The 23,772-nt window shown below is 37.4% G+C and overlaps 1 protein-coding gene across 1 annotated transcript; it reads right to left on the bottom strand.

Moving 5' to 3' along the window:
• Positions 1 to 18,201: 18,201 nt before the first annotated feature.
• On the bottom strand, positions 18,202 to 21,674 carry CXCL8 (C-X-C motif chemokine ligand 8). Its single transcript, XM_040237056.1, has 4 exons — positions 21,532 to 21,674; positions 20,127 to 20,262; positions 19,761 to 19,844; positions 18,202 to 19,320 (listed from the first exon to the last, which is right to left on the bottom strand). The coding sequence occupies exons 1-4, from the start codon at positions 21,593 to 21,595 to the stop codon at positions 19,299 to 19,301; spliced, it is 306 nt and encodes a 101-aa protein (XP_040092990.1). The 5' UTR covers positions 21,596 to 21,674; the 3' UTR covers positions 18,202 to 19,298.
• Between the last annotated feature and the right edge of the window lie 2,098 nt (positions 21,675 to 23,772).

The raw sequence follows: 23,772 nt of genomic DNA, 5'->3' as shown, positions 1-23,772 counted from the left end.
ACATGTGCAAAGTTCTATTGAGGTTACCTAAGAAAACATTTATTGGGTTATAAATCATGTGTATGTCAGCTTTAGTAGATGCCGTCAAACAGATTTTCAAACTGTGCCATTTACACTTCCATCAACGGGGTCTGAGCATTCTAGTGGCTCTAAATCTTTACCAAGACTTGGGCTTCTCCATCTCTTTATTTTTGCCATTCTGATGGCTGTGTTCATTGCTTATCTGTACTTAGATGGATCTCCCATTGCTTTGTTTCTGAACAGTTATACCACAGAGAATGATTGTTATTGATTTTTATTCTGCTCTTTTACTAAGTTCTACTTGGCCTGTGGATGAGAAACGTTGCTAATTTTGTGTCTTTCTGGTGAATAGAATGAATAGAATAATAGTTATCTTCCATTCCTCCTCCAGTTCTTTGCAGACATTGATGAATAAGATGACTATTTCCTAAAGCAGTGCTTTAAGTGACAGATCAGTGATACAAATTTTAACAACTTACAATAACCTGAATGCGTTCTTGGAAATGATCTACTAAGGTAATTCCTTGCACTTATTGTCCTAGCTACCACACCCAAGGTGGCAGAAGTGCTATATTCTCCTACTCTTTTGCCCTGAGGTTTGCCAAGATCAGAGCTTCTTCCAGGTGGTTTCCAGTTCTATTGGCTTTGCGAAGATAGGTGGCTTCTCTCTCCTCTTCTTTCTACCCTTTTTTTGTTTGCTATCCTGGAGTGTAGAAAATGGCAACACACTGCAGGATTCTTACCTGGAGAATCCTGTGGACAGAGAAGCCTGGTTGGCTACAGTCCAGGGGGTTGCAAAGAGTCGGACACCACTGAGCAACTAACACACACACTAAATGCACCCAGCTTTGTTTCCAAATAGACCCAAATTTATTTTATTTTTTTCAAAAACATCAAGTAGCAATAGAACCTTTAGTTAGAATGTATTATTATCCCCAGCATTTGAATTTTATCTCCAGAAATGAAAGACTTTCAGAAATCTCTTAAGTGAACTAGTTCTGCTTTTTCTTATCATCCAACTGATCTCTAATTCTATATGCCTTGATTTCAGACCAACAAAGGCAAATTCTGCCTTTTGACTAGAGTTAGCAAAAAAGAATACCAAGAAAAAAAAAAAAAAAGAGGAAGTGTAGGTGTTCCTCTTGGTTGCATAACTTGTTTTCATGATCCCAAAGCCATAACATATACTAATAATCAAATCATTGCAGATAAGTTCTTCTCTTGTCTCAATTGCTTTTTTACCCACAATCACCTTTACTACTGCTGTAAACATAGGTTATTGCTTAGAGAGGATTTACGCAAACACACAGGAAGAATTATCTTAGGCTGACACAAGTCACACTTCTCAAGCAAGAGAGAAATGATTTGCAATTTTTAGAGTTTCATTTCTTTGGATTGTTTTTCCAAGAACAAGTGACTACATGATTATTAACAACCCTCTCAACTCTGTATCTCCATGACTCAATGCTTGGCAAAATCCCTAAAGGATGTAAATATATGTTTCGTTTATTTTATATGTTTTGTAGCCCTCACACAGAGAAGACAATGGCAAGCCACTCCAGTACTCTTGCCTAGAAAATCCCACGGACGGAGGAGCCTGGTAGGCTGCAGTCCATGGGGTCGCTAGGAGTTGGACACGACTGAGCGACTTCACTTTCACTTTCATGCATTGGAGGAGGAAATGGCAACCCACTCCAGCATTCTTGCCTGGAGAATCCCAGGGACGGGGGAGCCTGGTGGGCTGCCATCTATGGGGTCGCACAGAGTCGGACATGACTGAAGTGACTTAGCAGCAGCAGCAGCAGCCCTCACAACATTTGGCACATGTCATGGGCTCTTAATATATTTTATTCTAGTTTCTGTTATAAGAAAATAGTTATTACTACTTAAGAACTGAATTAGAGACTGAAAATTCTCTTTAAAAATAACACCTAAAGTCCTTATAAAATAAGTCCACACTTTCAAAAGTGATTTAGTAAGACAGAATATCAACAGATAATAACCACCACCGTCACTGCCACAATAGCAGTAAAATATGATCTTGACCTGTTTACCATATAATTTCATTTCTAATAGTTACACCAATTCCTAATGACATTCCATCATAATTCCAGTACTTTCCCATAGATACTAGTTATAGACTGTTGAGTATGATTATGCTGCAGTTAAATGAAATATTAATTTTCTCATTTGACATAAATACACTGTCCTCAGAGAGTGAGGATGAGGGAGAGAGAAAGAAAGAAAGGAAAATATAGTGAAAACAAAATATTTTGCTTACCAGGATTCCCTGTAAAAATAAAATTGTAATTTTTGACATAAACACAAATAGAAGATGAGCAAACAGAAGCATAGCTGAGTTTTCCAAATGGTACTAAATGTGAGTGAAATTATTACATGTGAGAAAGCAGAAAAGCTTGAAAAGAGAGAGGGAAAGAGAGTGGAAGAAATGAAGCAGTGAGATGTAGATGACTACATAATCTTCATCGGGCCCCTTCCCCCCCTGCCAAGTATTACTATGTATGATAGGTTTCTAAGTATAGAGATGGTATGGAGCTTGAGGGTGTATGTTTGGGGATGTAATCTGGTGAGGACTTGGAGTTTTCTCCCCAGTGAACACAGCAGAATGAGTAAGTTCTGGAATCTCACAAAATTGGTACAGTAGATTCTGGACTCTAACAGAGTCTTGAACATTGTACTTAGGTTAAGTTTAACCAGAGGCCCAAGGACAGGAGGGTTCTAGCTGACCTCTGGTTATAAAGGTAATGGCTACAGACAATCAGTCAGTTCAGTTGCTCAGTTATGTCCAACTCTTTGCAACCCTATGGACTGCAGCACGCCAGGCCTCCCTGGCCATCACCAACTCTCAGAGTTTACTCAAACTCTTGTCCATTGAGTTAGTGATGCCATCCAACCATCTCAGCCTCTGTTGTCCCCTTCTCCTCCTGCCTCAGACTTTCCCAGCATCAGGGTCTTTTCAAATGAGTCAGTTATTCATATCAGGTGGCCAAAGTATTGGAGTTTCAGCTTCAACATCAGTCCTTCCAATGAACACCCAGGACTGATCTCCTTTAGGATGGACTGGCTGGAGGGACTCTCAAGAGACTTTTCCAACACCACAGTTCAAAAGCATCAATTCTTTGGCACTCAGCTTTCTTTATAGTCCAACTCTCACATCCATACATGACTACTGGAAAAACCATAGCCTTGACTAGACAGATCTTTGTTGGCAAAGTAAAATCCCTGTTTTTTAATATGCTATCTAGGTTGGTCATAACTTTCCTTCCAAGGAGCAAGCGTCTTTTAATTTCATGGCTACAGTCACCATCTGCAGTTATTTTGGAGCCCCCCAAAATAAAGTCAGCCACTGTTTCCACTGTTTCCCCATCTATTTCCCATGAAGTGATGGGACCAGATGCCATGATCTTAGTTTTTTGAATGTGGAGTTTTAAGCCAACTTTTTCACTCTCCTTTTTCACTTTCATCAAGAGGCTCTTTAGTTCTTCTCTGCTTTCTGCCATAATGGTGGTGTTATCTGCATATCTGAGGTTATTGATATTTCTCTCTTCAATCTTGATTCCAGCTTGTGCTTCATCCAGCCCAATGTTTTTCATGATGTACTCTGCATGGAAGTTAAATAAGCAGGGTGACAATATACAGCCTTGACGTACTCTTTTCCTGATTTGGAACCAGTCTGTTTTTCCATGTTCAGTTCTAACTGCTGCTTTCTGATCTGCATACAGATTTCTCAAGAGGCACATCAGGTGGTCTGGTATTGCTATCTCTTTAAGAATTTTCTATAGTTTGTTGTGATCCACACAGTCAAAGGCTTTGGCACAGTCAATAAAGCAGAAATAGATGTTTTTTCTGGAACTCTCTTGCTTTTTTGATAATGCAGCAGATGTTGGCAGTTTGATCGCTGGTTCCTCTGCCTTTTCTAAAACCAGCTTGAACATTTGGAAGTTCACAGTTCACATACTATTGAAGCCTGGCTTAGAGAATTTTGAGCATTACTTTATTAGCATGTGAGATGAGTACAATTGTGCATTAGTTTGAGTACTCTTTGACATTGCCTTTCTTTAGGATTGGAATGAAAACTGACGTTTTCCAGTCCTGTGGCCACTGCTAAGTTTTCCAAATTTGCTGGCATATTGAGTGCAGCACTTTCACAGCATCATCTTTCAGGATTTTAAATAGCTCAACTGGAATTCTATTACCTCCACTAGCTTTGTTCGTAGTGATGCTTTCTAAGGCCCACTTGACTTCACATTCCAGCATGTCTGGCTCTAGGTGAGTGATCATACCATCGTGATTATCTTGGTCATGAAGACCTTTTTTGTATAGTTGTTCTGTGTATTCTTGCCACCTCTTCTTAATATCTTCTGCTTCTGTTAGGTCTATACCATTTCTGTCCTTTATTGAGGACATTTGACTGTACTTATGGCAAATAACAGTAGCTATAGCTACTTTCTATCCAATACTTCCTAAGAAAATAATTGCATCTTCAGTTCAGTTCAGTTCAGTTGCTCAGTCATGTCTGACTCTTTGCGACCCCATGAATCACAGCACGCCAGGCCTCCCTGTCCATCACCAACTCCCAGAGTTCACTCAGACTCACATCCATCGAGTCAATGATGCCATCCAGCCATCTCATCCTCTGTCGTCCCCTTCTCCTCCTGCCCCCAATCCCTCCCAGCATCAGAGTCTTTTCCAATGAGTCAACTCTTTGCACGAGGTGGCCAAAGTACTGGAGTTTCAGCTTTAGCATCATTCCCTCCAAAGAAATCCCAGGGCTGCATCTTACTCACTCATAAATAAGATTACCTGAAGTTTCCAACACAGAGATTAATAATAGATGTTTCATAATGAATTCTTGTGAAAATGATTTGAGTGAGTTTAATAAGATTTTGTGATGTAATGAAAGTAGAGGATTGACTTAGGGACCAAAAGACCTAAATTCAAATCTTGGTTTGAGGTAAACTTGAGCAAGTTTCTTAGACTTTCTGAATTTTAGTCTTATCAATTGAAAAATGGTATTTTATTACCTTTTTCAAAGTGTTGTATTAGAATGAGATCATAAATTTACCAGTTAGATAAGATCTAATTGGTAATTTATTAATTTATTCAATTAAGCCTTTGAATGCAACACATGTGCTTAATTTACATTCTATTGTGAGGACTCAAAGATTGTAAGCCTGTTACACTAAAAATCCATAGGGTAAGGACTATATTTCTTATATTCTGAACAATCATTTCGCTTAATGCTATATGGACCCTGGGCCCCTGTGAAAAGATTCCATGGAAACTTAATGTGAAGTTTTCATTATAGTTTTTAGTATATCTATATACAACTTTTAGTGGCCATACACTTATCTCTGAGTAGTGAAGTAACTAATAAATACACATGGTTCTTTTTCAATGTAAAATGAAACACAACAATTACTATCTTTGGAAGAATAAATAGTTATTTATACTGAAAGTAAGGAAATATTTTATTAAAAACAATGTTATCACTAACTTTTGCAATAATACAGTGCTTGCATAAAATATCTGGCATTATTTGTTCACTATTTTCATAGAAATTTGGAATTCAGAAATAACTTTAGCAGTACATCCTCTCAGTAGCTATGACCTCTTTAAGCTTCAAGAGGAAAAGCTCAGCACTGCAGAATCCTGGGAAATTTTATGACTATTGCAATGCAGACTGAGGAATAGGTTCCTTCTAAGCCCAACTCAAAACTGTAAATGCTTTTCAAATCTTTATGTAGGTTAATACCCATTTTTCTTTGGGTTTTTTTTTTTTTTTTTTTTGGTACTCTATTCACAACTGGGCTTCCCTTGTGGCTCATTTGGTATAAAAATCTGCCTGCAATGTGGAAGACCTGGGTTCGATCCCTGGGTCAGGAAGATCCCCTGGAGAAGGGAAAGACTACCCACTCCAGTATTCTGGCCTGGATAATTCCATGGACTGTATAGTCCTTGGGGTTGCAAAGAGTCAGACATGATTGAGTGACTTTCACCTTGTGTTTGTGGCTCCGACCACTTATTTGTTTATTTATCACAGTGATTCTTGGGAGGGGAATTTTGGGAGAGATTGAGCCACTCAGAGGGCTCATTTAGTAATTCAACATTCTTCTTATGAGTCCTTGGACTTTGTATCATATAACATCCATTCATGAGTAAGAAAACAATCCCCACATGGATCCAGGTATTCTTTGCATTTTGACTCTCGAGATTTTGCTTCTTCATAAAAGTATATTTCCCTTAAAGTCTAGAACATCAGGTGATATGAATCCTTTAAATCAAATTGGGGAAAGATCTAGTATCACAAAAGTTATAACACATATGATACCGAAGGCACAAACAAAAAATAAAAAAAGAGGTAATTGGATTTCATAAAAATTAAACACTTGAGCATCTAAGAACACTATTAAGAGAGTGAAAAGGAAGCACAAGGAATTGAGAGAAAATATTTGCAAATCATATATCTGATAAAGAGTTAATATCTAGGTTATATACAGAACTCTTACATCTCAACAACAGTAAAAAAAAAAAAACACCTCAATTTAAAAATGAGCAAAGGACTTAGACATTTCTCCAAAGAGAATAATGGCCAATAAGCACAGGTAAAGATGCTCAATATCATTAATTGTTAGGGAAATTGAAATCAAAATCAACCTGAGATATCCTTTCATATGATGAAGCTGGCTATAGAAAGAAGAGGGGAAAGAAAGAAAAGAAAAAGAAAGGAAGGGAGGGAGGGTGAAGGAAAGAAAAGGAAAGAGAGAGGAGAAAGGAAAAGGAAAAAGGGATAAAGTAAAGAAGGAAAGGAGGGGTGAAGGAAAAGAAATTATGGATTGCTGAGAATCTGGAGAAATTGAAATCCTATGCATTGCTGGTGGGAAGGTAAAATGGTGCCACTATGGGGAAAAGCTGTTGGGTGTTTCCTCAAAAGACAGAATTATCACTGGATCCATAAATTCCACTTCTAGGTATATTCCCTAAAGAATTGAAGGCAGGAACTTGAACAGGGACACCAACACTCATAGCATTATTCACAACTTACATTCATGGGATTATTCACAATAGCCAAAAGGAGGATGTGACCCAATGTCCATTTATAGATAAATGTTTGTATAAAATGTATGTACAGACAATGGAATATTATTCAGTCTTAAAAAGATAAGAAATTTTGACACATGGTACAACAGAGATGAACCTGTGGAGATAGTGCTAAGTCACAGAAGCCAGTCACAAAGGGCAGATATTGTATGATTCCACTGATGGTAAGCATCTAAAGTAGTCCAATCCATAGCAGTGGGAAGATTGAATGATGGCTACCAGAGGCTGGAGGAGAAGGGCAAATGGAGAGTTACTGTCTACCGGGTACAGAGTTTCAATTTGGGAAGATGCAATTGTTCTAGTGATTATAGTGATGATGGTTTCACAATAACATGAACACACTTAATGCCACTGAACTGAAAATCGTTAAGATGGTATACTGTGTTATATTTTATCATAATAAAAAGTAAGTTTTAACACGATAGGTAATACAGGTGACCCTTGATGGATAAATGACAGATAAATAACAGAGTAGATAGATAGATAGGGGACTTTTAGAATTATTCAGAAATGTCCTAACTTGAATACAAAGGGTAATAAACACATATAGGGCAGCTCTGAATTTGAATTTCTGTTTTGTAAGTTGTGGCATCCAGTACAGCTTATCCAAATTCCATTAACTATACCTCACCTACGTCTACTCAACATAGAATCAGACTATCTCAGACTGTCTCTGTCTTGGGCTGTCATGTTCTTTGTTTTTTAGGGTCCAGTTAAAAAAAATTCAAAGTTATGTTAGAATTAAGCTGGAGGGTGTTGTGAACAGTCAGAGGTAGACACAATACAAGGGGAAAGTTAAGGAGGTACCTAGAATTCAATCTCAGTTAATACATCTAAAGAACAAGTGGGGGAATGTACTTAAGAGGAAAAGGAAATGACCAGAAGCTGAGGTTGCCAACAGAATGCAAGGCGAGAGAATATGTGGTTCAAGAAAAGTAGTTTGTTGGTTTGTTGCTTATATTTTTATTCATCCTGCCAGCATTAACTTAAAAGCTTGGGGACATTGAAGCTCAGGCTTAGGGCACTCTTTGAGCCACTTATAGGTAGCTGGGGAAAACAGAACAGAAAGGAGGCAGTCACTAACACTTTATTCTCTTAATTTCTTCAGTCCTTTCCTCTGGGCTTCCCAAGGGGTGCAGTAGTAAAGAATCTGCTTGCCAGTGGAGCAGACTCAAGAGACATGGGTTCCATCCCTGGGTCAGGAAGATCCCCTGGAGAAGGAAATGGCAACCCACTCCAGTATTCTTGCCTGGAAAATCCCATGGACAAGACAGAGGAACCTGGAGGGCTCCAGTCCATGAGGTCACAAGGAGCCAGACATAACTGAGCAAATGAGCACACACTTTGCTTCTATTTTGTTACATTTCTTTTTATTAATAATTGGGCATAGTGTAGAAGTGAAGAATAATTTGACTTTTAAATCATGTTTATTGAAAAGCATTTTATTTGTATTTTTCAACTTTCTCCACCATTCCAGATACAAAGAAACAAAAACACTGTTAACTGATCTAGCATTAATTATCCAATCCGAATCTAAGGCAAGTAGGCTTGAATGGAACCATGGAATTAATTAAAACAGGAAAGCCTGCAATGGAATTGATTAAAGAAGAAATACCTGTAGTGCCAGATTTAACTATCAGATAAAAAATTCCTTTGAGCAATTAGTTTTTATCAGTCAATTCTACAGTCCAAACTGCCAGCCAAAAATGTTTCACTTGACAAGTTCTGTGTTTAAAGATGATTTTAATTGTTATGACTCCAGGCAGACCATGTGTTTTTCAGTTCACAATTCCTATAACCTCTTACTGATGGTACTAAGCTATTACATACATTTTTCTAACGTATTTCAGATATGGCAGGTTCTCAAAACAGCATTCTTCAGTAACAGACTTCAAGGAAGGGAAGACAAAACTATATAGATCTGGTTAATGGTCAATTTAGTTCCATCATTGCATAAAGACATGATTCCCACACACCAGCTTCAAAGCCCAAGTTCCAGGTTCATTTTTTATTGGTAAAGAACTACAATTTACCACATGCTGTAGGTTTTTAACTTAATTTTTGGTTCCCTTCTCCCCACTTATTTTGTTTAAGTAAGCATTTTTAAAGAACAGCTTTAGATTTACAGAAAAATTGAAAAGATATTACAGAGAGTTTTTCACTTCCTATATATCCCATACTGTTTCCACTATTATTAACACCTTTATGTTAGTAGGGTACATTTGTTACAATTAATGAGCCAATATTGATACATTATTGTTATGAACTGAATGGACTCCCCAAAATTCATATGCTGAAATCTTAATCCCCTAGTGAAACATTATTAAGAGGTGGTGCCTTAGGGAGAAAAATAGGTATCAGAGTAGAAGCCTCTAGAATGGGGGTTAAGATTACCCTCATGAAAAGAGCTTGCTCAGGCTCTTTGCTTCCTGCTATGTGAGAATACAAACAAAAAGTAGTCAGACTGCAAAGAGAAAAAAGGTCTTCACTAGAACCCCATCATGCTGCACAGATTTCTAGCCCCTAGAACTGTCAGAAATAAATGTCTGTTTTTATAAAAGACCAAATCCATGGTACTTTCTTATAGCAGCCTGAACTAAGACAATTAATATTAACCAAAGTCTATACTTTACTCATACTTTCATGGATTTTACTGAATGTCCTTTTTCTGTTCTAGGATCAACCCAGGAAACATTACATTTAGTTGTCACGTCTTCCTAGGCTCCCCTTAGATGTAACAGTTTCTCAGAATTTCCTTTATGATGACCTTGATAGCTCTGAGGAGCACTAATCAAGTATTTTGTGGAATGCTTCTGTCGGAATTGTTTTTCTCATGATTAGACAAGGTTCAGGGGTTTTTAGGAGGAAGACCACAGAAGTAAAGTGCCATTTTCACTACACCATTGCATTTTATCAATATGCTTTATCACTGTTGCTGTTGACTTTGGTTGACATGGTGCTTTTCAGATCACTCTACTATAAAGTTATTCTTCTTCCCCACCTTTCATGTTGCATTTTTGGAACTAAGTCACTATGTGCTGATAACGCTTCAGGAAATTGTAGTTATTTATCACCTCCTTGGGGAAGAAATGTCTATATAAATTCTTTGAAATTCATCATGAGAGGTTTGTCTCCTCCGTTTTTAATTTACTCAACCATTTATAACAGTATGGACTCATGAATAGCTGCATTGTGATTGGGGTTATAATATACTACTTAATTTTGTTCTCAGTTTGCTCTAGTTCAAGAATTGGTCCAGCTGTCAGTTGGCTCCTGTTACCTTTTGACATAGACTTATCAGATTTTTTTTTTTTTTTTTTTGGAGAAAGGCATTGCCTTATTCTCTGATGCTAGAAGATGCTCAAGGCTCATCTCGTACACTTCCTTTCCAGTCCTATGAGCAAGGGACTTTGGTCCATTGTATTGGGAAATGGTTTTAGTAACCAAGATCTAAGTGCTCAGTTGCTGTTACTAGAGCATCAGTGCTTCTAGATCCTTTCGTCTAACAAAGGAAGGAAACGTGTTTACTAACATATCTGTATACACATAACTGTAAGTTCTTCTCTATGTAGCCACCTGTATCTATAATACATTAAGCTAAACATGAATTCATACTGATATCTCCAACTTTAATTCATTATGACATGGATGATGTTATTCTCTTCCTTTTAGCTTATCTGAAAATTTCCACTGTAACAGTGAGGAACCTGGCTCCCATTATCAGTCATCCATTAACTTAACTATTCAAGTAAATTGTTCAGGTACCAATGTAACAGTATCAGAATTGTCAACCCATACCCTCTCTGACCATGGATATTTTCAGATGTCAAAATTTCAAAAGCTAAATCTGGAAAAACTGATGTATTATATTATGTAAAAAGGATTAGTCCCTCAGCTGTGTTCAGTTCTTTGCAACCCCACGTACTGTAGCTTGCCAGGCTCCTCTGTCCCTGGGATTCCTCAGGCAAGAATATTAGAGTGGGTTGCCATGCCCTCCTCCAAGGGATCTTCCCAACTCAGGGATCATACCTGGGTCTCCCATATTGCAGGCATATTCCTTACCATCTGAGCCACCAGAGAAGCCCATATTATGTATAAGGCAAGTATAAAAGTGGCATTTACTCTATTCCCAATAAATCCACACAGAGCATACCATATTTTAAAAAGAAAGTTTATGTATTTTTCTTCATTATAAAATCTGGCTAAATTATTAAATAATTGGAAAAGATATGGATTGAAAAAGTACACATAGCTTATATAAAATCTATAGAACATTACATGTGCAAGGTATCATTTGAATTTCAGTAAGTAGATATTCAGCAAGACTCTGTAGCGTAGCAGAACTTTTATCTCTATAAAGAAAGCTGAGCACCTAAGAATTGATGCTTTTGAACTGTGGTGTTGGAAAAGTCTCTTGAGAGTCCCTTGAACTGCAAGGAGATCCAACCAGTCCGTCCTAAAGGAGATCAGTCCTGGGTGTTCATTGGAAGGACTGATGTTGAAGCTGAAACTCCAATACTTTGGCCACCTGATGAGAAGAGCTGACTCATTTGAAAAGACCCTGATGCTGGGAAAGAGTGAAGGCAGAAGGAGAAGAGTATAACAGAGGATGAGATGGTTGGATGGCATCACCGACTCAATGGACATGGGTTTAGGTGGACTCTGGCAGTTGGTGATGGACAGGGAGGCCTGATGTGCTGCGATTTATGGGGTCACAAAGAGTTGGACACAACTGAGTGACTGAACTGGACTGAACTGAACCTCTATTTTCGATCAGTTCAGTTCAGTTGCTCAGTCGTGTCCAACTCTTTGTGATCCTATGAACCGCAGCACACCAGGCCTCCCTGTCCATCACCAACTGCCAGAGTCTACCCAAACCCATGTCCATTGAGTCAGTGATGCCATCCAACCATCTCATCCTCTGTACAGACCTTTGTCAGCAAAGTAATGTCTCTGCTTTTTAATATGCTGTCTAGGTTTGTCATAGCTTTTGAGATAAAACAAAACAGAATTGTATTCAGCTGGGAGAGTGAAAAAAATTCCTTCAGAAATGAAATATAGTGTAAACAAGGAACAAGGAGAAGTCTTTTCATATTAGCACAGGGGCCTCACTCAAGCTTTACAGGAAGATTTTGTAACCATGAGATTTTTTTAAAAAATCAAAGTATATAATTTGATGGAAGGAAAGCTATGACAAACCTAGATAGAGTATTAAAAAGCAGAGACATCATTGTTGACAAAGGTCCATCTAGTCAAAGCTACGGTTTCTCCAGTAACTATTTATGATCAATTCTAAAGGAAATCAATCCGGGAATATTCATTGGAAGGACTGATACTGAAGTTCGGATACTTTGGCCCCCTGATGCAAAGAGCTGACTCATTGGAAAAGATCCTGATGTTAGGAAAGACTGAAGGCAGGAGAAGTAGGGAATGGCAGAGAAGAGGTTGTTGGATGGCATCACCGACTCAGTGGACATGGGTTTGAGCAAGCTCCAGGAGATAGTGAAGGACAGGGAAGCCAGGAGTGCTACAGTCCATGGGGTCGCAAAGAGTCAGACACCACTGAGTGACTGAATAATAATAAATGTACAACCATAAGAGTTGGACCATAAAGAAGGCTGAGTGCTGAAGAAGTGATGCTTTAGAATTATGATACTGGAGAAGACTCTTGAGAGTCCCTTGACAGCAAGGAGATCAAACCAATCAATCATAAAGGAAATAAACCCTAAGTATTCATTGAAAGGACTGTTGCTAAAGCTCTAATACTTTGGTGCCAAAAACCAAACTCATTGGGAAAGACTGATGCTGGGAATTATTGAAGGCAAAAGGAGAAGGGGGTAGCAGAGGATGAGATGATTAAAGAGCATCACTGACTCAATGGATATGAATTTGAGCAAACTTTGGGAGATAGTGGAGGACAGAGGAGCCTGGCATGTAGTCATGAGATCACAAAGAGTTGGACAAGACTTAGCAAATAAACAACAAAAATATAATTGTAAATAGAAGGAATAATAACATTTCACTTAAAAACATTTTGTAATGAACTGTTTACTGACATGGCTGGCATATACTAGAGAAGAACAAAACAAGTTGGATAATTGATGGGGGGATAATTCACATGCCATGATGAGGTTGTTAGAGATCTCCAAGACCTGAGAAGAAAATATAGGCTTCCCTGGTGGCTCAGATGGTAAAGAATCTGCCTGCAATGCAGGAGACTGGGGTTCGATCCCTGGGTCAGAAAGATCCACTGAAGAAGGGCATGGCAACCCACTCCAGTATTCTTGCCTGGAGAATCCTATGGACAGAGGAGCCTGGCAGGCTGTAGTACATAGGGCTGCAAAGAGTCAGACATGACTGAGTGACTAACACACAAAGGATTCCTGAATGAGGGCATGGTGAATACCTGTGGAAGCATAAGGAAGTAAATCTAGAAAGTAAGTAAATCTAAATCTATGTTTAGAATGTTTTCCCATAAACTTGTTATTTAGGGAAACACTGAAAAATAAATGTGAAGGTATTTTGAAAAGCATGGGATGAAAGCCAGATGATTAATTTAGGATGCAGACAGTGGAAACGATCAAATCAGAACATGTTTAAGACGTGAGCTAAACCATGCCCTATGAAATAGAATCACTAGACACATTAAAAGTTATCTTTAGCACTAGTACCATGATCTTTTACAAACCCATTAGACTATTCCTCTAGATAAAATCTGAAGAAAACTTTGAGTGGAAGTATCTATGAATACTTCCCCATTTTCCAACATGTTATGATTTTAAGTCCATCTATCATTTTAACCATATAATGTTTAAAAGTCTTGAAAGAATAATATTTCTCCAACATGATATTTATCTATGGGAATGCAAAGAGTATAGAAAACAATCTTTCTCTACTCATCAGGAGTTGGGTTCTTTGACCCTTAAGTAATCTTTCAGAGAATTTCTGGTTGCTCCATCTGTAACTCTTGCGGTAAGTAATAAGCCTGCTATTTACTCTGTTACATGGAAGAATTCCCCATTTGTTGCCTGATCTGTGCTCTGCAAATTCAGCAGATGGTTACCAAACTTGGGACAATTGCTGTCTGACCATTTTTTGAAGTGGGTAATGGAAAAATCACTATCTAAGCTTTTTTTCGTTATTGTAGGGTTAATACAATCTTAGGCAATTTTTAAAGTTATGTTACTACCACAAGCAAAAATCAAAACATTAAGTTTTGCATCCTTTCTTCTGAAGTTTTCAAACATAGCCTGGATGCAAAATAGACATTTTACAGTATCTAATAGTTATCTAATTACTTACTAAAACCTTGAATTAAAAATTTTGCTTAGGTGACTTCAAACTATGAATCTATTTTCTAATGCAAAAAAAGGAAATTATGAAAATTTCTTCATTTGCAGGTTGGATGTACAATATATGTGTTACAGTATTTTGCACTTAATTCAGTGTTAAGGTGAACACTTTATCTCTCCATACTTTTTTAATTGTGTGTACCTCTATATTTACATTTGTATTTCTAACTTGGAAAATCTTGATTTGTAATTTCTAATCCACACACATGGATTAAATGCATGGGATAATTTTTTTCTAATTTTGCAAAATATTTTATTGTGAGTATACCATACAGAGTAAAGGTGTATAACTATGTAAAACAACAAAAATAAAAGGAACAACCTTGTGCTTATCAGCCTGGTTAACAAACAGAACATTACTAATATTTTTGAAGGCTATTGTATGGGCATCCCTGGTGGCTCAGAGGTTAAAGCGTCCGCCTGGAATTCGGGAGACCCAGGTTCGATCCTTGGGTCGGGAAGATCCCCGGAGAAGGAAATGGCAACCCACTCCAGTACTCTTGCTTGGAGAATCCCACGGAGGGGGGAGCCTGGTAGGCTACACCCCATGGGGTCACAAAGAGTCGGACACGACTGAGCAACTTCACTTTCACTGTATGCCTATGGGGCAACCGATTGTATGCTGAACTTTATGTTGAAATCTGTGTCTATACATATAAAACTTGTGTCTATATATATATTTTACTAATATAATTGAAACAAAGCAAAACAAAATTTTCAGTTCTGCAAATTTACTGGCTTTTCCTTCTCGTTCTCACATCCTCTCTCTCTTACTCTTTTTCATTTTTCCTTTTTGACTTGTTTACATTATGCCTAATCTCCAGTTTGATCCAGTTAACTGTCTTTTCAATGGAATATTTTGTTGTCTTAAAGACAGTGACAATATAGATGAGAGAGTGAGGAAAATCATTTGGCATATTTTAAAAGTGATTAAAAATGAAAATAAAGAAATAGATTTTTTAAGTATTCCTTATTAAGATTCACCAAATTGATTAGATGTCTGCACTTTGCCTTCAGGGTTGTATATTTGTCATATTAAGAATGGGTACTTAACACATTAAGAGGTTTTGTAGAATGTTGAGCGTATTTTTGATAATTCAGCCCCCAAATGACATTAAAAAGACCCCAAGAACAGACTTTGGGTTGCTTTGTATGGCTTCCCATTTCTTTTTTGGAAGGAGACCCAAGAAAAAGAATAGCTTATAATGCTCAGTACTCTTGCCTGGAAAATCCCATGGAATGAGGAGCCTGGTGGGCTGCAGTCCATGGAGTCTTTAAGGCTCTGACACGACTCCGTGATTTCACTTTCACTTTTCACTTTCATGCAATGGAGAGGGAATGCTCTCGTGTTCTTGTCTGGGGAAGAACGGAGACGGGGGAGCTTGGTGGGCTGCCGTCTATGGGGTCGCACAGAGTCGGACATGACTGAAGTGACTTAGCAGCAGTAGCAGCAGCTCACCATTTAAAATGAAGGTAATGGAATCCATTAGAATTTTTCAGTTCCATATCTTAGACCTTTAGACCTTTCCATAGTCCATTTAGCACAGTTTTATCTGTTAATATTTGTTCTGTTTCATGCCAAAATCCACTCACCCCCAAATTCTTTCACTTCTCAAATCACACAAATGACTTCTCCCTGGTCTTCTAGACCAGTCTTCCCACATAGTCTTCTTCCCTTTGTATGGCTAACCGCTATTCATCTTTCAGATTTTAGAGTTTCTCAGGAAAGACTACCTAGGTTAGATAACTCCTTGCTACCTGCTTCTGAAGAATCCTATATCTCTCCCATCATCATTTTATTAAAATAATTTGTTATATTCACTATGTATGAGATCCACAAGATGACTACAAAGGTGGGTAGGACGAGGGAATTGTAAAAATCCAGTTGGGGTCTGAAGAGAAGAATACTGGACATGACATTTAAGCAGAACTCTGAGGAAGAAGAGGCCATACAGCAGGGCTGCTAAAGATCAACAGGCAAGGAGAGGGAAACCATGTTTCTAAGAACAGAATCTACTGGCACTGAATTTTCAGTTGGTTCCTGCTTGTGCATCACTCTTAAAAATTCTATATATACGGAATCTAGAAAAATGATACAGAAGAATTTATTTACAAGGCAGCAGTGGAGAAACAGACATAGAGAATAAACTTATGGACATGGGGAGAGGGGAGGAAAGGGTGAGATGTGCGGAAAGAGTAACATGGAAACTTAGAATACCATCTATAAAATAGATAGCCAAGGAGAATTTGCTGTATGGCTCAAGAAACTCAAACAGAGGGCTCTGTACCAACCTATAGGGGTGAGATGGGAAGGGAGATGGGAGGAACGTTAAAAAGGGAGGGGATATGTGTATACCTATGGCTGATTCATGTTGAGGTTTGACAGAAAACAGAAAAATTCTGTAAAACAATTATCCTTCAATAAAAAAATTAATTAATTAAAAAAATTCTATTATGCTGCACAATTTTGTGTTAACGTGGCTTGGGAATTAGAAAAGAGAATGGGCTTTGCTCCACACTGTTGATAATGTTGACTCAGAGAGAAAATGGCAGTTGCATGTATATAGGGTGATTGAAAGGAGCTAAACAACATAGGAAAACTGGACTGCAATATGAACTAACAAATGAAAAAATAATAGAGGACTTTTCCTCACCCCAATATGTGTAGTTTTTTTATAACTAAAAAAAAAAAAAAAAAAAAAAGCGGACTTAAGATAACCACATCAATAGTAAATGTGCTCAGTTCAGTTCAGTTCAGTCGCTCAGTCATGTCTGACTCTTGCGACCCATGGACTGCAACACCCCAGCCTCCCTGTCCATCACCAACTCCTGGAGTTTACCCAGGAGTGCTGCAAGTTGGATAAACATTAAAGTTCTAAGATCCTTGATTTTAACTAGAAATGTAGAGTTAAGAATTGCCAGGTTGGATTTCTAAAACTGATTGTTGTTTTTATTGTATAATTTCTGGGAAGTTTTCAACCATTCACTTTAAATGTCGACCCTTTGCTCTCTCATCTGCTTGTAAAAACCCAATTGAACATCAATAAGTCTTTATCCCTGATTCTTCTATGTCTTTCTTTCTACTTTTCTAATTTACTACCTCTTTATATCTCTTTGTATCTCTTTAAATTCCAGATAAATTCTTTTGGGTTTATTTCTGATCTCCAATTTTCTTTGCAGCTGTGTCTAATCTGTTATAAAACTCATTCACTGAGTTGTTGTTGTTGTTGTTGTTGTTGTTGTTAGATTGTGGTTTTAGTTTTAAGAGTTTTGTTTGATTTCTTTTCAAATATGCTTGGTCTTTAATTATATTTTAAATTTCTTTGTCTCATATGTATCAGTTTTCCTCAATTAGCTGAGAAGTGCTTTATAACGAGTGCCCTCTTCCCTCTTTCATTGAGTGTCCAGTAGTGTTAAGCTGTGCAGACCCCTAGGTTATCTGTTGAAAATCTGAAGTCACCTTCATTTAGTAAAATGGTATACAGTGGGAAGTTGAGAAAATTTCCATCATCCTATGGAAAAGACTACTTATTGTAATCTATCTCTGGAAAGCAGTTATGTTTATCTGCAAATATATTTCCCACATAATATATAAAATATTAAGGGTAAGTATTTATGTTTTTTAAATTGAAACATGATTTTTAATATAAATGAATAAAGCAAAAAATCTTAAAACTACCAAAGGAAAACAAAGACAAACTCCTGATGACTCTGACAATGAATTTTATTTTAAATGTCTTATAGTTATATTCATATTTTCATACTATCAAAACCAGTAGAAAGAACTGTGAACACATGAAAGCATCTTAAAGACAAAAATAAAGTTGATGTTGGAATATACAATAATTTAAAGTATCAGAATCTAATTGTTCAGAATAAATAAATAAATAACACACAAAATTACTTAATTCATATTGCCTGGTAAATTGTTACAGATTTAAGAAAGATAGTCTCAGGATTCACATGATTCAACACATCATTGCATAATAAGGGCAAGACTAGGCCAGGCATCTCAAAAATAGGACTTCCAGCTCAATTAAAGTTTCAGGTAAATAGCTATATATTTATATACTAAAAGTTATCCGTTGTTTATCCGAAAGAAAAATTGACTGAGAGTCCTTTCTGTTTGTGTCTTTTAATTTGCTAATCTGGTAACTATGATTACAATATAACAATCTTGATCAAAACTTAATACATAAATATAAATTTACTACCATCATTATACTATCTTATCAACAATACTTCTTTCCCGTTTCTCCAAATTCATGCACAAACATTATTGTATTTGAGACTTAAATAAATATATAAATAGGTAAATAAGTTACACTTGAAAATAATTTACATGACCAAATAAAAGTTAAAGTGCTTCCACATGTCCTCACATCTCTGTGAGGTAGAAAGATGACTGAGATATTTTTCTCCAGTTTAGGAATAAAGAAACTGAGGCACAGTTGAACAGGTACTCGTGAATCCTGGCCAGCAGTCTAGGGTTGCAAGATTAACAAAAACCAAAAAAAAAAAGCAGGATTTCCAGATAGATTGGAACTTACAGTGTACAATGAATAATTTCTAAAATATAAGCGTGTCCTACATGGAACAATATACATGTGACATTGAAGAAAATATTCATTGTTTTACTTAATATTCAAATATAACTGGACATCCTGTATGTTATCTGACAACCCTACGCCAGACCCACACAGTGCCCAAGGCACTGAAGATTTGTTTTGAAGTTTCATTGGCATCTTTACTGAGGAATTCTTGGAAGCAATGGAAAAAGGATTTTTGGTTGTTTTTTCTTTTTCATGGATCTTGCTTCTCAGCTCTGAAAATAAATAAAATAAAACAAAAAGTTTAAAAATTAGCCAATGTCCCAATAAGGAGAAAGGTATGGTTCTTAAAAATACACTTAATATAGAAATTAAGAGAGTCATAGATATTCATGTGTTAGAAATGCTCTATATTTTCAACTACAGATAGAGAGATCAGATAAGTTATCTAAACCAGAATATTTCTGAGATTCATAGGGAGCTCTATTAATGACAGAGGGCACAGGCATATACCCACACTTCTCTGGACAAATTGAGATATACGATCTCCCAGTCATGAGTACAACAAACACACTATTGCTGCTATTTTTTTTTTAATCAAAGAAGCAATTACTTAAAAGAAAATAATTTTCAGCAGCAGCAGAAAATTTAAAGGCTGATTTTTGGAGTAAATGTTACAGGAGAAATGAAGAATATAAATTCAAGAAAAACTTACCTCTTCAAAAATGCCTGCACAACCTTCTGCACCCACGTTTCCTTGGGGTTTAAGCACACCTCTTTTCCGTTGGTAAGCTTAACACTGAAATGAGAGAGATATGATTAAAATCAATATTTAATGGGCTTCAAACACCACCTTGCCATTCAAGTCATGGTTCCTTGAGTACAGGCATAAAATGGAAGTCCAAACTAATTTTTAGCTATGAGTCATGGAGAGTCCCATATTTAAATGCCATGGAGACAAAGAATTTTTCCTTTCTATTTTTCTCACTATGTACTCCTAGTATCTAGAACTCTGTTGGATTCTTCCACGTCTCAATTCTAGGCTGACTAAAGTAAAATAATCACTTTTGAAATTACTTACATGATTTCTGAATTTTCGCAGTGTGGCCCACTCTCAATAACTCTCAATTCTTTGATAAATTTGGGGTGGAAAGGTGTGGAATGTGTTTTTATGCATTGGCATCGAAGTTCTGTACTCACTCTTGACAGAACTGCAGCTGTGGAAAAAAATTAAGAATTTATTTCATCCATAAGCACATCTTGACTAGCTTCATGCTTATTAATTCCAATGTGATCATTTGGTGAGTATCTGTTTGGTAAACATCACATCTTCAGCAAACTTATCCCTGAAATCGATGGCTGGATATTCTCCCAGGCTCTAACTTCAGTTTTTCTCTTTGTTTTAAAAAGAATCATTCCTAACAACATTGAATGGTGTAAAGACTTAGAGTTGTCTTTGGAGAATGTTGACATCTTCATGGTACATTTTCTCCTCCTCCTTACATAATCCTCTGTGACACCACAATGTTATTAACGGCAGGCAAACTAAGATTCACCAAAAGGGAAACTGCCTTCAGGAGGAATTAATAGAAATATATGTGAGTTACCCAGAGACTGTACTCTTATCTTAATAAAATCCTTAATGTTTAAAAACATATATACATATGCCATATACCATATATAATGTTTATGGTATATGCCATAAACATTCTAAACTGTATTTCATAAGAGGGCTTAAAGACAGATTATAAACTTTATCGGGATCCCTCTTATGAAATATAGAATTCTCCAGGCCAGAATACTGGAATGGGTAACTTTTTCCTTCTCCAGGGGATCTTCCCAGCCCAGGGATTGAACCCAGGTCTACCCACATTGTAGGTGGATTCTTTACCAGCTGGGCCACAAGGAAAGAGCAAGAATACTGGAATGGGTAGCCTATCCCTTCTCTAGTGGATCTTCCTGACCCAGGAATTGAACCAGAGCCTCCCACATTGCAGGTGGATTCTTTACCAACTGAGCTATCAGGGAAGCCCAAACATTCTTAACTGTATTTCATAAGAGGGATCCCAATAAGGTTTATAATCTGTCTTTAGGCCAAAGAACAATTGATAGTTGCCTGAAGCTCGTCAATTAAATAGTACATGGAATAAAATAACCTGAGTTACCTTACTCAATATTAATAGATAATTTGGGTAAATGTGGCCTCCAATAAAATACACTATAAATTATAGATTTATGTTAATTATTTGTATACTACAGAGTATGAATGATGATAGGAACAGAATGTTTATATAAATCAAACTTTCTAAATATATTGATACAACCTAAAAATTTAAAACTTCAATTTAACAGTAAATGACTGCAAAGATGGTTTTCTCTTGCTGAATAAAAAGGAGGCTTGTTATCCAGGCATGAAGGATAATCTTGCTATCTGAGCATCACGTTTAGACACAGGAAACTTCTGTAGATTAGAAGGATATGCTTACCTTCACACAGAGCTGCAGAAAGCAGGAAAGCGGCCAAGAGAGCAACAGCCAGCTTGGAGGTCATATTTGAACAAGAGGCTTTTTGTCAGGTTTCTTCTGGCTCTTGTTCTAGATGCTTGTGAGCTCTGCTGTCCCAGAGGACTTCTGTTGGGCAGAGAACTCCTGTGGCTTTTTATATCATCATAAGCGCACCATCATGCTTGCATCATGTCAGAGGAAATTCCACAATATGCAACCATCCGCCCTTGAGAGCACATCTGAGTCATCTGACTCCTCTAGTGATTGGTTTCTTATCAAATTTTCTGTGTGACCCAAGCTTTATTTGATCTTTCAAATAATTTTATTGATTTTGTTTAAAACCATGTTTCTTTGAAAACATTAAAAAAATATTTTAATAGTCAAGTTTCTCAGTTTGATACATTATTGTCAATGGTAGTCCTTTTTATTTGAGAACTTTATCATGATCCCATCTGGCAGCTGTTAGAGTAAGGTTATTTGTGATTGTTCTTTTATGGTACCATCATTTCTTCAGGTAAATTATATGTGCTATAATGATAGATAAGGCAACCTAGTCAACTACTTTTAATGGGGACACAATTTACAAGAAGTCCTAAGCATTTAGGAAAGTTTCCAGGAACAATTACCGCTCTCAAGGAGCATGTTACAACTTTTCAAAAGATTTGGTTTTCTAATATGTGTTTAACAGAACAAAAGGGAATATCTTTCACAAGTATTTATCAGTTCCCCAAATATTTATTGAGTAACTTCTGAGTAATGTGGGAATCTGGAGACAGATAAGACTAAGTACTTGTTTTTAAAGAATTTGGTCTATCGGAAGAAGAAAGCAATATAAGAACCGGGATACATTACAGAACAGACAAGTGGTACCAAGATATTTATTCCAACAAGGGCGCAAGGACAGAATTTTCCATAAGTATATAGAGCAGGGTATTGAAGTATGGAGGACTCTAACAGAGAAGGATGAAAGAGAACACCTTCTAGATAGGGACACTGTTGAAAGACTCTTAGGTGGTGAAATAAAGAATTGTTTATGTTCCAGGATGTGCTTCAGAAGGAGTTACTTGGTTGGGGTGGGATGAGGTGATGTGTAATGGAAAAGTAAGCAGTATATGCTTAGTGGAAAGAGCATCTGGGTTTAAACCTGGGATCAGCCACCTACTTTTGTGTAGCTTTTAAACTTTCTGAGTTCCAGTTTCTGTATTTATCAGCTTCCCTGGTGGCTCAGAGGGTAAAGTGTCTGCCTGCAGTGCAGGAGACCTGGGTTGGGAAGATCCCCTGGAGAAGGAAATGGTAACCCACTCCAGTATTCTTGCCTGGAAAATTCCATGGGCTGAGGAGCCTGGTGGGCTACAGTCTATGAGGTTGCAAAGAGTCAGACACGACTGAGCGAATTCACTTCACTTCACTTCAGTTCAGTCACTCAGTCATGTCCAACTCTTTGCGACCCCATGAACCACAGTATACCAGGCCTCCCTGTCCATCCCCAACTCCTGAAGTCCACCCAAACCCATGTCTGTTGAGTTGGTGATGCCATCCAACCATCTCATCCTCTCTCATCCCCTTCTCCTCCTGCCCTCAATCTTTCCCAGCATCAGGATCTTTTCAAGTGAGTCAGCTCTTTGCATCAGGTGGCCAAAGTATTGGAGTTTCAGCTTCAACATCAGTCCTTCCAATGAACACCCAGGACTGATCTCCTTTAGGATGGACTGGTTGGATCTCCTTGCAGTCCAAGGGACTCTCAAGAGTCTTCTCCAACACCACAGTTCAAAAGCATCAATTCTTTGGTGCTCAGCTTTCCTTATAGTCCAACTCTCACATCCATACATGACCACTGGAAAAACCATAGCCTTGACTAGATAGACCTTTCTTGGCAAAGTAATGTCTCTGCTTTTTAATATGCTGTCTAGGTTGGCCATAACTTTTCTTCCAAGGAGTAAGCATCTTTTAATTTCATGGCTACAGTCACCATCTGCAGTGATTTTGGAGCCCAGAAAAATAAAGTCAGCCACTGTTTTCACTGTTTCCCCATCTGTTTGCCATGAAGTGATGGGACCAGATGCCATGATCTTAGTTTTCTCTATTTATAAAATGAGTTAATAACATCTACTTGTTTCATAAAGTAAATTTATGTAAACTACCTGGCTTAACTTCTAAACTGGTAAATTCCCATCTACCCCAAGAGCCCTGGGTTGTATTTCCCATTTTTGTCAAATGATTGAC

Source organism: Oryx dammah, unplaced genomic scaffold (assembly GCF_014754425.2).
Source record: "Oryx dammah isolate SB20612 unplaced genomic scaffold, SCBI_Odam_1.1 HiC_scaffold_3, whole genome shotgun sequence".
Classification (NCBI taxonomy): domain Eukaryota; kingdom Metazoa; phylum Chordata; class Mammalia; order Artiodactyla; family Bovidae; genus Oryx; species Oryx dammah.
This window is presented reverse-complemented; position numbering and strand designations above follow the sequence as displayed.